The 12,283-nt window shown below is 39.6% G+C and overlaps 1 protein-coding gene across 2 annotated transcripts in view; it reads left to right on the top strand.

The window, feature by feature from the left end:
- Positions 1-12,283, top strand: part of DTNB (dystrobrevin beta) — a 262,633-nt gene that overhangs the window by 13,841 nt on the left and 236,509 nt on the right. The window contains exon 2 of one of the 2 annotated variants that reach the window (XM_007455514.1): positions 11,791-11,858. In XM_007455514.1, coding sequence (XP_007455576.1) covers positions 11,792-11,858 — 67 coding nt within the window. In that variant the 5' untranslated portion in view covers position 11,791. Of the gene's footprint in view, positions 1-11,790; positions 11,859-12,283 lie in introns of those variants that run through there. The other variant, XM_007455515.1, reaches the window with a different exon arrangement.

Below are 12,283 nucleotides of genomic sequence, written 5' to 3'. Positions count from 1 at the left end.
TGTTTTTTTTTTTTTTTTTTTTACTTTATTTTTGGCTGCATTGGGTCTTTGTTGCTGTGAACGCGCTTTCTCTAGTTGCATCGAGCAGGGTCTACTCTTCGTTGCAGTGTGTGGGCTTCTTATTGCAGTGGCTTTTCTTGCTGTGGAGCATGGGCTCTAGGCGTGAGGGCTTCAGTGGTCCTGGTACATGGGCTTAGTATTTGTGGCTCGTGGGCTCTAGAGCACAGGCTCAGCAGTTGTGGCGCACGGCTGTAGTTGCTCCACGGCATGTGGGATCCTCCTGGACCAGGGCTCAAACCCGTGTCCCCTGCATTGGCAGGCAGATTCTTAACTACTGCACCACCAGGGAAGTCCCTCTATTCCAGATTTAAAATGTTGTAAATGATTGATAAAAAAGTATTTTCTCTTCTTCCAACTCTACAGTTTTATACTTTTAAATAAATCAGAAAAACTGTAAATTAAGAAAAAAGGAGTCTTGCCAATAGAATTCTAGTCTAGGCATCATTCAAGAGGGTAGTTACATGATAATATAATAATAATAATAATAATAATAATAATAATAATAATAATAATAATGGCAGCTAACATTTATTAGGCTCTTGTTTTGTGCCAGGCATTGTGCTAAATGCTTTACATAATTTATTTAACAGTTACCACAGGGGATTCCTGGTTAGGACTATGGGCTTCCACTGCAGGGGGCCTGGGTTTGATCCCTGGTTGGGGAACTAAGATCCCGCAAGCTGCCAGTCGTGGCCAAAAAATCAAAAACACCAGTTACCACAGTCCTGGGAGGTTATATTTGCTATTCAGAGCTCTGTAGTAATGGAGTGCAGTCACTAAATATTTTTTATTGGAACCTAGAGAACTTTTTCAGATTTGTAAAATCAAACAAACAAACCAAAAAACCCAATCTCTAGGGCTTTACCATTGTTTACTTTCCCTGGCTTATTTTTTTTTTTTAATCAGAAAGAGAAGAGAAAAGAAAAGAAGTATTAGGGGAAGGATAGTCGAGAATTTTCCTGAAATAAGCAAGGAAGTTAGTTCTCTTATAGGGAAGTTTGATTAGTTCCAGTTAAGAACTTGTTAGTGACAAGCACAGTGATCTCTGACTTCTTAATTTAAGGAGCATCCAGAGAAAAACTGACAGGAGTTTTGCTGGCAGAAAATGAACTTACACAAGAAGTTTTGATACCTAGATGCTTTGAAGTAACTGAGAGCTGGAAGTTAAGACAGTAACAAAAAGATTCAAGGGAAGTGAGGGATACTTAACACTTAGGTGTAGTATAGAGACTTTCTGGAAACATTTCTAGAGCCTGCTTTCTTTCCTTTAGGCTTTACTGTGGGATTTACTTAACTTCTGCCTGCAGACTTGGCCTAGCTCTGGAACACATTGCTTCCCTGACAGGGCTAATGAGGGTCCAGACGTTTTGCTGCACTAGCCTCCTGACCCTGTTTAACTGTGACCTAAGGTCTTGGGGACCTTAGGGGACCTGTATTCTTTCCTGAGTCCTGGAGTCGTCGGTGTTTGCCCTGGAGGGGGTGATGTGGCTTGGGGACCTGTATTCTTTCCTGAGTCCTGGAGTCGTCGGTGTTTGCCCTGGAGGGGGTGATGTGGCACAGTGGAAAGAGAATAGGCTTTATTGTCAGATTGGTTGCCTACTCCACGAATGACTAGCTTTGGAATGTTAGGCCAAGTTAACTAACCACTTAGGCTCTAAATTTCCTCATCTGATTCTGCCATTCACATTCCTTATTTGCTCCTCAAGCCTAGCACAGTCTCATCTTTTCATTCTAGTTTTTTTTAAGAGTAATGGTTTCCAAAGTGGGAGGCATGCAAAATGATCTTCTCGGCAGGGTATAACAAGAAAAAAAATGGGCAATTAACTTTACTAATATTTAAATCATAGTTTGACACTTTACTCCGTCTGTATGTCTGATGATATACATCAGGTACGGAAAGTGAGGTAACCTGCAGGGAGGATCATGGGCACGCCACAACCTGGAGGGCTGACAGTGTGAGCCTCCTTATTTGTTTGCTTACATTCTTTTTTTTTTTTTTTTTTTTTTTTTTTGGGGCCGCCGCCCCCCTTTTTGTTTTGGTCTCTCCCGTTGCGGAGCACAGGCTCCGGACGCGCAGGCTCAGCGGCCATGGCTCACAGGCCCAGCCGCTCCGCGGCACGTGGGATCCTCCCAGACCGGGGCACGAACCTGCATCCCTTGCATCGGCAGGCGGACTCTCAACCACTGCGCCACCAGGGAAGCCCCTGTTTGCTTACATTCTATGTGGACATATTACAGTTAACCTCTACCTGGTTTAGGGGTCTTTCAGATTATATTATCTGATTTGCATGAAATGAAGCTTGCTGAATGAATAGACAAAGGGCTTAAAAAGATTCCTGCAAAGAATCTGCAGGTTGAAGTTTCAGGTTCAACTGAAGACTGAAGTGCTAATGCAAGGACACATGAACAGCAGGAAACAAGCGGAGCTGGTACTTCTGTTTATATTATGAGCTTGTTTTCAGTCAAATGCAAAGTACAAAACAATAATGGTCTAAGCAGATTGAAAAGGAATCACTAAAAAAAAAACCCCCAAAACCCTTAACATTGTTAAAAATACTATTTGATGTATGGGTTTATATATACCATTGAGTATAGTGTGCCTTAAGGTATTTCCTTAATGATATTATGAGGCTAATATGGTCAGTTGAGATATTTTAAAACGAAGCATTCCGAATATGAAGACAAACTTACTGAGCTTTTTTCAGTGATGATTATAGTTGTGTGCTAATTAATATCTTTTTTTTTTTTTGCCTGCATCGGGTCTTGGTTGCAGCATGAGGGCTCTTTGTTGTGGTGTGCAGATTTCTCTGTAGTTGTGGCTCAAGGGTTTCTCTCTAGTTGTGGCACGCGGGCTCCAGAGCATGTGGGCTCTGTAGTTTGCGGCACTTGGGCTCTAGGTGAGGCGCGCGGGCTTAGTTTCCCCAAGGCATGTGGGATCTTAGTTCCCCGACCAGGAGTCAGACCGATGCTGCCTGCATTGGAAGGCGGATTCTTTACCACTGGACTACCAGAGAGGTCCCTGATTAATGTCTTAAAATTTTATTAACTTAATGATATATTTTTGGAAATTTCTTTGGAGATTTCTTACTTTAGGAGTAAAAGACAAAAAACCATAAACTTTTCTTCTTCCTGTTTTAGTAAAACTGGCTGAAATAATACATAGACAAAAATAACAATTTTAGTTTGGTGACAAACTAAAAATCCATCCTTTGTTAGCAAATACTGTCGGGATACAGTTTTTTAAGTCAGTTAAGAGAATAAAAGAGAAGAAATATGTAATTGTACTGTCTTTAAAAAAATGAACTTTACTTTTTTAGAACAGTTTTAGATTTACTGAAAAATTGAACAATAATAGTTTCTGTATGTATCCTACACCCTGTTCCCTCCGTTATTAGCATCTTACATTAGTATGGTTCATTTCTTGCAGTTAATGAACCAATGATGATACATTATTATTAACTAAAATCCATACTTTCTTCAGATTTTCTTAGCGTTTACCTAATGGCCTTTTTCTGTTCCAGAATCCCATCTAGGAAACCACATTACATTTAGTTGTCGTCTCCTTAGACTTCTCTTGGGTTTGTCAGTTTCTTGGCTTTTTCTGGTCAAGTTTTTGATGAAACTTGACACTTCTGAGGAGTATTGGTCACAGGTATTTTGTAAATTTTCCCTCACTTGAGATTTGCCTGATGTTTTCCTCATGATTAGACTGGGTTTATGGGTTTTGGGGAGGAAGACCACAGAGGTAAAATGCCATTTTCATCACATCGTGTCAAGGGTCCATACTGTCAGCATAATTTATCACTGTTGATGTTGTACTTGATCACCTAGCTGAGGTAGTGTTTATCAGGTTTCTCCACTGTCAAGTTATTTCCCCCTCCCCCTTCACCTCTTTGGAAGGAAGTCACTGTGTGCAGCTCACACTTAAGGAGGGAGGAGTTATGTTCCACCTTCTTCAGGGCAGAGTCTCTATGTAAATTATTTGGAATTTTTCTGTACAGGATATTTGTCGATTCTTCATTCTCATGTATCAATATCAACTTAAGGATATTTAATACTACTTTATTTTGTTGCTGAAATTTTTCCAACTTTGGCCATTGGGAGCTCTTTCAGTTAGCCTCTGTGTCCCTTTGATATACCCCTATCATATGGTTTTTTTCCTCCCAGGACTTCTTTACTTTCTATACTACAAGATGCTCCAGGCTCATTGTGTATATTTCTTGCCTCAGACATTTCTCGAAGGAGCCCTAGTTCCTTTTATTGAAGAATGGTATTATAAACAAAAATTTGGCCACTAAATGTGCTGAGTGCTTTGGGATACTTTTGTTTCTAGGCCCTCTCAGTTGACAGAGCAAGGACATGTATATGTGTATACTAATGCATATACACATACCTACAAATGCTTTTATATGTAACTATCCATGTATCTATATTGAGTAAACCATGAATGTATGAATGTATACTGATGTCTCCAATTGTAATCCATTCCATTACCACCTGGATCATTATAGCTTCTCACCTTGCTTATCTGTAACCTCACACTTCACCATCTGCCATCTGTTTACTTAATTGTTCAGTTATGCATACATGCATAGCAGTATTAGAATTCTTTTTTTTTTTTTTGCAGTATTAGAATTCTTAACCTGTGGGAAACCAGAGTACAGTACTTAATATATTTTATTTTGCCTTTAGTTTTAACAGACTCTGTTCACTTTGAGAGTTACTTAGGTTAGTATACTTTCCCCCCACCCTGTTCAGTGAGGTTGTTTCATGTATTTGTAATACAGTTAGATTGTTTTGTTATATTCTCCATTTCATTCTGGGGTTCTTTGACCTCCTAAAGGATTAAAAAATTTTTTTTTTACATACATTAAGGTTCACTCTGTGTTGTAATTTTCTTTTGGTTTTCACAAATGTGTAGTGTCAGTGTCCACCATTACAGTGTCATACGGAAGTTTTATCACCCTAAAAATTCCCCTGTGCTTCACCTATTCATTCCTCTTCCCTTCTTCCCAAATCTCCGGCAACCACTGATCATTTTACCATTTGTATTGTTTTGTTTTTTCTAGAAGGTCATAAAATTGGAATCATATAGTATGTAGCCTTTTCAGACTGGCTTTTTTCACTTAGCAATACACATTTAAGCTTCAAGTTTTTTCATGGCTTGATAGCTTATTTATTACTGCTGAACAATATTCCATTTATGAAAGTAGTAGTTTGTTTATCTATTCACCTATTGAAGGGCATCTTGGTTGCTTTCAGTATTTGGCAGTTGTGAATAAAGCTGGTATAAACATTTGGGTGCAAGTTTTGTGTGAATATACATTTTCCACTTAGTTGGTTAAATACCTAGTGCAATTACTGAATTGTATGGTAGGACTATGATTAGTTTTGTAAGAGACTGCAAAACCGTTTTCCAACCAGGCTGTCTGTGCATTCCCACTAGCAATGGATGAGAGTTCCTGTTGCTCTACATTCTTGTCATCATTTGCTATTGACAGTTTTTTGGATTTTAGCCGTTCTAATAGGTGTATAGTGGTATCTCATTGTTTTACTTTGTAATTTCCTAATGACAAATGCAGTTGAACCTCTTTTCATATCCTTACCATCTGTATAATTTCTTTGGTAAGTTATCTGTTCAGATCTTTTGATCATTAAATTTATTTATTTATTTTTTGGCTGCGTTGGGTCTTTGTTGCTGCGCACGGGCTTTCTATAGTTGCGGCTAGCGGGGGCTACTCTTCGTTGCGGTGCACGGGCTTCTCACTGTGGTGGCTTCTCTTGTTGCGGAGCACGGGCTCTAGGTGCGCAGGCTTCAGTAGTTGTGGCACTCGGGCTGAGTAGTTGTGGCTTGAGGGCTGTAGAGCACAGTCTCAATAGCTGTGGTGCACTGGCTTAGCTGCTCCGTGGCATGTGGGATCTTCCCGCACCAGGGCTCAAACCCGTGTCCCCTGCACTGGCAGGCGGATTCTTAACCACTGCACCACCAGGGAAGCCCTGATCATTTTAAAATTGGGCTGTTTTCTTATTGTTGAGTTTTAAGAGTTCTTTTCATAATTTGAATACAAGTTCTTCATCAGATATGTGTTTTGAAAATATTTCTTTCACTCTGGGGCTTGTCTTTTCATTCTGTTCATAGTATCTTTTGCAGAGCAGTTAATTTTGATAAGATGCAGCTTATCAAATTTTCCTTTCATGAATTGTGCATTTTTTCAGTTTGGCCTTGGGCTTAGGTCATTAATCTTTTCTAGGAACCTAACAGTTTCAGCTCCTTTCAGATGGAAGAAACTGCTTACATTCTCATAGCTAGGACTCTCGTCTTCTTTCATTTTGTAGACTAAAGCTGTACTCTGGTTCTTCTTCATTTTTTTAATTTTACTTTAAAGATGTTAACTGTTGCATTGTTCGCAGAAGTAGATAGTTGGAAATAATTGTCAACAGTCAAGGCTTGGATGAATGATCGTGATAAAATTCCATTCTGTCATTCAAAATTGTGGTTTTGAAGAGTATTCAGTGACATGGAAAGGTGTTCAAATATATTGTTAAAGTTTTCCCCCAGCTTTTTGAGCTATAATGACAAATAAAATTGTATATGTTTAAAGTGTACAACATAATTTGATAAATGTATACATTGTGCAGTGATTACTGCAATTAAGTTAATTAGCTCATTCTTTTTTGTGTGTGGTGGTGGTGGTTTAAGATCTACTCTCTTAGCAAATTTCAGATATACAGTAGAGTATTATCAACTATAGTCACCATGCTGTGCATTTGATCCCCAGGATTTATTCATCTTGTAACTGAAAGTTTGTATGCTTTGTATTTCCCCATTTCTCCCACCCCCCAGCCCCTGGCAGCTACCAATCTACTCTGCTTCTATGATGAGTTTGGCTGTTTTTGGTATTATTAGATTCCACATATGAGTGAGATTACATAGTATTTGTCTTTTCTCTGTCTGGCTTATTTCACTTTGTGTTCTGATTATTTTTAATTGGGTGGAATGAAGCCCCTAAGTAGGGTGATCAGGATCCTGTGAGGATCAAACACTTTTTTTTTTTTTTTTTTGCGGTACGCGGGCCTCTCACTGCTGTGGCCTCTCCCCTTGCGGAGCACAGGGTCCGGGCGTGCAGGCTCAGCGGTCATGGCTCACGGGCCCAGCCGCTCCGCGGCATGTGGGATCTTCCCGGACCGGGGCACGAACCCGTGTCCCCTGCATCGGCAGGCGGACTCCCAACCACTGCGCCACCAGGGAAGCCCTCAAACACGTTTGAATAAATGTACCTAGTAGATTTCACAGGATGAACCACAGGAAGAAGGGGTTGCAGAGTCCTGACATCACGGAGTCAGAGAATTTTATTTGTGCATTCATGTGGACAAAGATTTTTGGCAGTTGAAATGGGAAAAAAGGGTGGATGTGAGAGTGATTATGAGGAAGGAAATGGCAGTGTTTGAAATCAGCGTTAGTATGTGAAGTGAATGATAAGGAGGTGTTGGTTACTTCTAGATTATGAGGCTCAGAAAAGGCAAAGTGCCAGGAGTCCAAGTGGAAGGAAGAAGAGAGATGTGTTTACATTCACGTAACTGTTGATCTTTAAAGTTATATCAAGAAGACAAGGACGTAATCAGGTGTGGTCATAGGGTTAGATCTTTGTTGAGCGTGGACTGTTAAAATCATAATTACAAAGATGGAGGTATGAGTATCCATGGAGCACTGGGATGGAGTCATGCTAATAAGGCCTGGGGAAATCATTTATAGTAATCTTAATTTATGTGTACCCCATACATTTGGATTTTATGAAATCTGAACTATAAGCTTGGTTGAAATGAAAAGACTTAATATTTTAGTTTGAGTTCTATCAGAAGCTGACTCTTAGACGAGGATTTGCGTGCAAGTATTTTGTTTTGGAAGTTATCCCTGCAAATATGAGCAGGGGACCGGGAGGTGAGATAGGGAAGGGAAGTTAGCAGATAAAGGTTTTGTTATCAAGCAAGTTACCACTGTGGGTGACAGAAGCTTATTCCCACTGGGGAACTCTAGGAGCCTGTGTAAAAACGTGTCCTCAGATTTATACCCTTTTAGGGGGCAAGGTAGGTAGAGTATATACCAACTAAATCAATCATTGGTTAAGACTGTTTCTAGGGAGTGGTAAATTTATAGCATTTCAGGCCTGACATGCAAGGAACAAAATGGACTTCAGAGGTCAGAGAAAGCCTGGTTTCTCTGTTTAAACAAACAAACAAACAGAAAATGCAGATGCTGTCAGTCATTACAGAAGGATTCAGTAAAGGCCAGGAGATATGGGGAAGGGGAACACCCTATTAACTGTTTCCTTAATACTTGCTCTGCAGTTCCAGCATCTTCAGTTCATTTTCTCTAGGCCACCAAAACCCGGATGCCCAGCTTAAATGAGCCAGTCTAGTGGCATATTAGGACTGGCGCCAGGTGTCCTTTTCAGAACATTAAATCCTGGGTCATAGGATGAGTACCGCCATGTCAACAAACTTTGTTTTACTTTACACTTGGCTCAAGTTCAGCACTCTCAAGGTCCATTCCCAGGTATGTTCTTCCGGTTCCTGTTAGTGCATATCATCAGGTCCAGCAGCTGTTTTGATGAATCAGCCCTTTTCCATCCAAGGCAGGGACAGTACCTTCCCTTTCTGATGATGTAAGACTTGACCCTAGTTATTAGCGTAGAAGCAGTGAGGGAGGTAGAAACAGATCCTGAGGAGGGTCAGCATCTTTCTAGGCATGCATCTCAGATGAGAACTTTGCATAGTCTTAAGGCAGAGGAGACTGCCCTTGTAGCAAGAGCAGACAGCCACTTCGTCAGGCCTATAGGGTTCAGGGGATCTTGGCTGGACTATGAATTCAGTCTTCTTTGTTAAGCTGCCTACTTTCATAAACAGAATTTGAGCCTGATTTTTAGCACAATCTGCCCTCAAGTTGTGGGAGCTGAGGGTTCCTTAAAAACGTGCTGCCATGGAGGTCTCTGGCTCTCATAGCATGCTCTGAGTTGGTACTTGGCTGATTTAAGCCTTGACATTTTCTTTCTTCTGTGCGTCTGTCCTACTTAACAAAAGCTCAACCATTTAATTGTCTTTAAAATTCCCAGTCCTCCTGTCTCTCTCAAATGCTAAAGCTATTGCATAAGCCAATCATCTTCTTCTACCTGTGTCCCTTACTAGCTCCACCACTTCATGAGTCTTAGTACTATCCATGCAGCAGCACACCAGGGGTTCTCACCAAGCTGCTTACTACCAGCACTGGGATCCTTGTCATCTGTTGGCGAGTGATCCACTTACAGAATTCATCTTGAAGGTCTGTTTTACAGGATCAAATCTGTCTTATTTTGGGTTACCCTAGAAGCAAATGCTCTATAAGGCCTCAAGTGCAAATTAAAAAAAAAAATTTTTTTTTAGATCCTAGGAAATACTGGTAGAAGAGTAGAGAAGTAAGACAGAGCAGAAAGTAGCTAATAAAGGATCTCTTATCAGGCACCATGGGAAAGCCAGACGTGTAGTAATGCAATATTAATTACTATTGCTTTAGGTTGGGTTGGCATGCTTTTACTTAAAGGACCAGATGGTAGTTATTTTAGACGTTGCATGCCAGATGCTCTCAGTGGAAAACACTCGACTCTGCCATTGTAGCATGAGAGCATCCTTAGACAATACATAAATGAATAGGTTTGGCTGTGTTCCAGTAAAACGTTATTTGCAAAAACAGGTGGCAGGTCAGATCTGGTCCAGGTACTATAGTTCCTCTAGCTTGCTGACGCCTGCTTTACGTGCTCTCTTTCTTCCAATGCCCCAGTAATCACACATGCAGATGTGGGCTCTGAAGTGGCATCGGCAGTACTTGTAGTTTCGTGGTCATCTAGATGATCTAAAATATGTTTATATTAATTTTTTTAAAGATTAATCTGGAAATAAAGACAAAATTTAGAAAACTGTTATGAAGAACTTAGGGATCTCCAGGAATTCATAATTCTACTTTGAGAAAAAGTGATTTAAAGAAATAGCAAAAGTAGAAGAAGTATATAATAAATGATATATATTATAAAGGACATTATGATTCTCTGTTTTAATGTGTTTAGCATTTAAAATTTGTATTACCCAGTGGGAGACCAAGTTTGGGGACAGGGAGGAGGCTGTTGAATATCTTCGTTTCATTGTAATTATAGGCTCCTGGTACCAACTCTTGTTTTTTTCTCCAGGACCTAGATTTCATTAGATGTTTGCTGTTTCTGGTAGCTTTTTCTTTGGCTTACTTTCTTTCTGTTTAAAACTGTTTCCTCTTGGGGGCAAATTGTTAGGTAACCATCATGTACATTGAAGCCTATTTGGTAACATTTCAGTGATCTAGGAAAGGGATAGTTTTTTTGTTTGTTTGTTTGTTTGTTTTTGGCGGTACGCGGGCCTCTCACTGTTGTGGCCTCTCCTGTTGCGGAGCACAGGCTCCGGACGCGCAGGCTCAGCGGCCATGGCTCACGGGCCCAGCTGCTCCGCGGCATGTGGGATCCTCCCGGACCAGGGCACGAACCCGTGTCTCCTGCATTGGCAGGCGGATTCTCAACCACTGCGCCACCAGGGAAGCCCGGAAAGAGATAGTTTTAATGATCAAAATATTAATTGCAGAATGGTAAGGAATATATTTACATTTAAAAGTTTCTTTACGATATATTTATAACTAAACTTTCAGCAGGCACTTTGCTTTAATAGATATGTAATTTGTGTAGTCACCATTTAATTCGTGATTCTAACGTATTTGACAATGTTATATAAATCACTCCATGATTTACAGCAGTTTAATCTTCTTAGGGATCTTTAGCTTATGCTATTTGTTTAGATATTTTTTTCTTCATAGAGTAAGGCGAAGTTTGGCTGAGATGTCACAGATTTTGCATAAGTAGGATCCATGCAATGGGCTATTGTATTCTAGCTTTTTAAGCATAGAGATTTGAAAATATGCATCTAGAGGCAAAAATTATGAAAGAAGTTTAATGAAAGGGTTGGGATTCTACTCTACTGCTTCTGAGTTGTGTGTCCTTGAGCAAGTTAGTGTTCTTTTCTAGGCATCTGTTTCCTAATCTGTAAAATGGGGATAATAATAATGCCAGCACCCAGAGTTGTTGGGAGGATTAAATGAGATAATGCATGGAAAGAGTTTTTTCTTAAACAAAGTGACTGGCATAGCCAAAGTCATGTGATTAAAAACTTACATTTAGGAGTTCTTTGAGTTTGTGGATGAATACCTTTTTTGTTTAATACTTTTTAACATAAAAATAAAAGATTCTATTTATACCTTTTATGTATAAGCTAATTATCCTGATGTTCTTTATTATAGCCTTTCATTATAAGTATTATCTAAATTATCTTTAGTAACATGTTTATCTTTGTAAAGCAGTAGGAATATGGGGAAAATGTCTCAACTAATCCAGGACTCTGCAGAGAAAATAAAGTTAGAAATAAGACATGGCCCCATATTTTCAGCACAGGAAGCAAGTGTATGAGCTCCTTTAAGTATTGACTTTATAATATTTTAGAAGCTATCAAATAAAGGGACAACAGTTTGTTTTTTTCTCTATCGGGCTTCTACTTTATTTTTACTGAAATCCTTTTAATGTGTGCATACACAGCTTGGTTTCTTGTACCTCTTCACAACAGACTGATAAGCACTTGGTGGAATTGTCAAATTACACATTGGTTTATTGTATCCTTCTTTGTCTCTAGGATGATTGAGGAAAGTGGGAACAAGCGGAAGACCATGGCAGAGAAGAGGCAGCTGTTCATAGAAATGCGTGAGTCCTGAGTGCTTCTGGAATCCTGTTTGTATGTGTGGGAATGTTTTTTTTTCCCCCCGATCGAGTCATAGCATTAATCATAAGTTTTATGTTATAAGCTTTAGAAAGGGAAGAATGGGAATTAAAGAATCGTGCAGTTGGAGGACACCAAGCCAGAGCATATATTTTAATTGAATTGACTTGAATTGCTTTCTTCAAGGTCATAAATAAAAAGGCAGAAATGTTACCTAAAATATCTGTGAGTTTAAGGAACGCCAGTCAATTTAGACTTCTTGCTGTAACTCCATTGTTACCATGAGATTGCAGGTGGTGATAAGTAATTAATACATTATATTGTGTAAATTACCTTACACTAGATAAAGATTCTAAGGTAGCTGAGGACTAAGTGTTAGGAAACACTTAGAGCTGTAGGAAAAAGTAAA

Source organism: Lipotes vexillifer, unplaced genomic scaffold (genome assembly GCF_000442215.2).
Source record: "Lipotes vexillifer unplaced genomic scaffold, Lipotes_vexillifer_v1.1 scaffold131, whole genome shotgun sequence".
Lineage (NCBI taxonomy): Eukaryota > Metazoa > Chordata > Mammalia > Artiodactyla > Lipotidae > Lipotes > Lipotes vexillifer.
The sequence above is the reverse complement of the archived record's forward strand: the minus strand, read 5'-3'. Positions and strand labels throughout refer to the sequence as shown.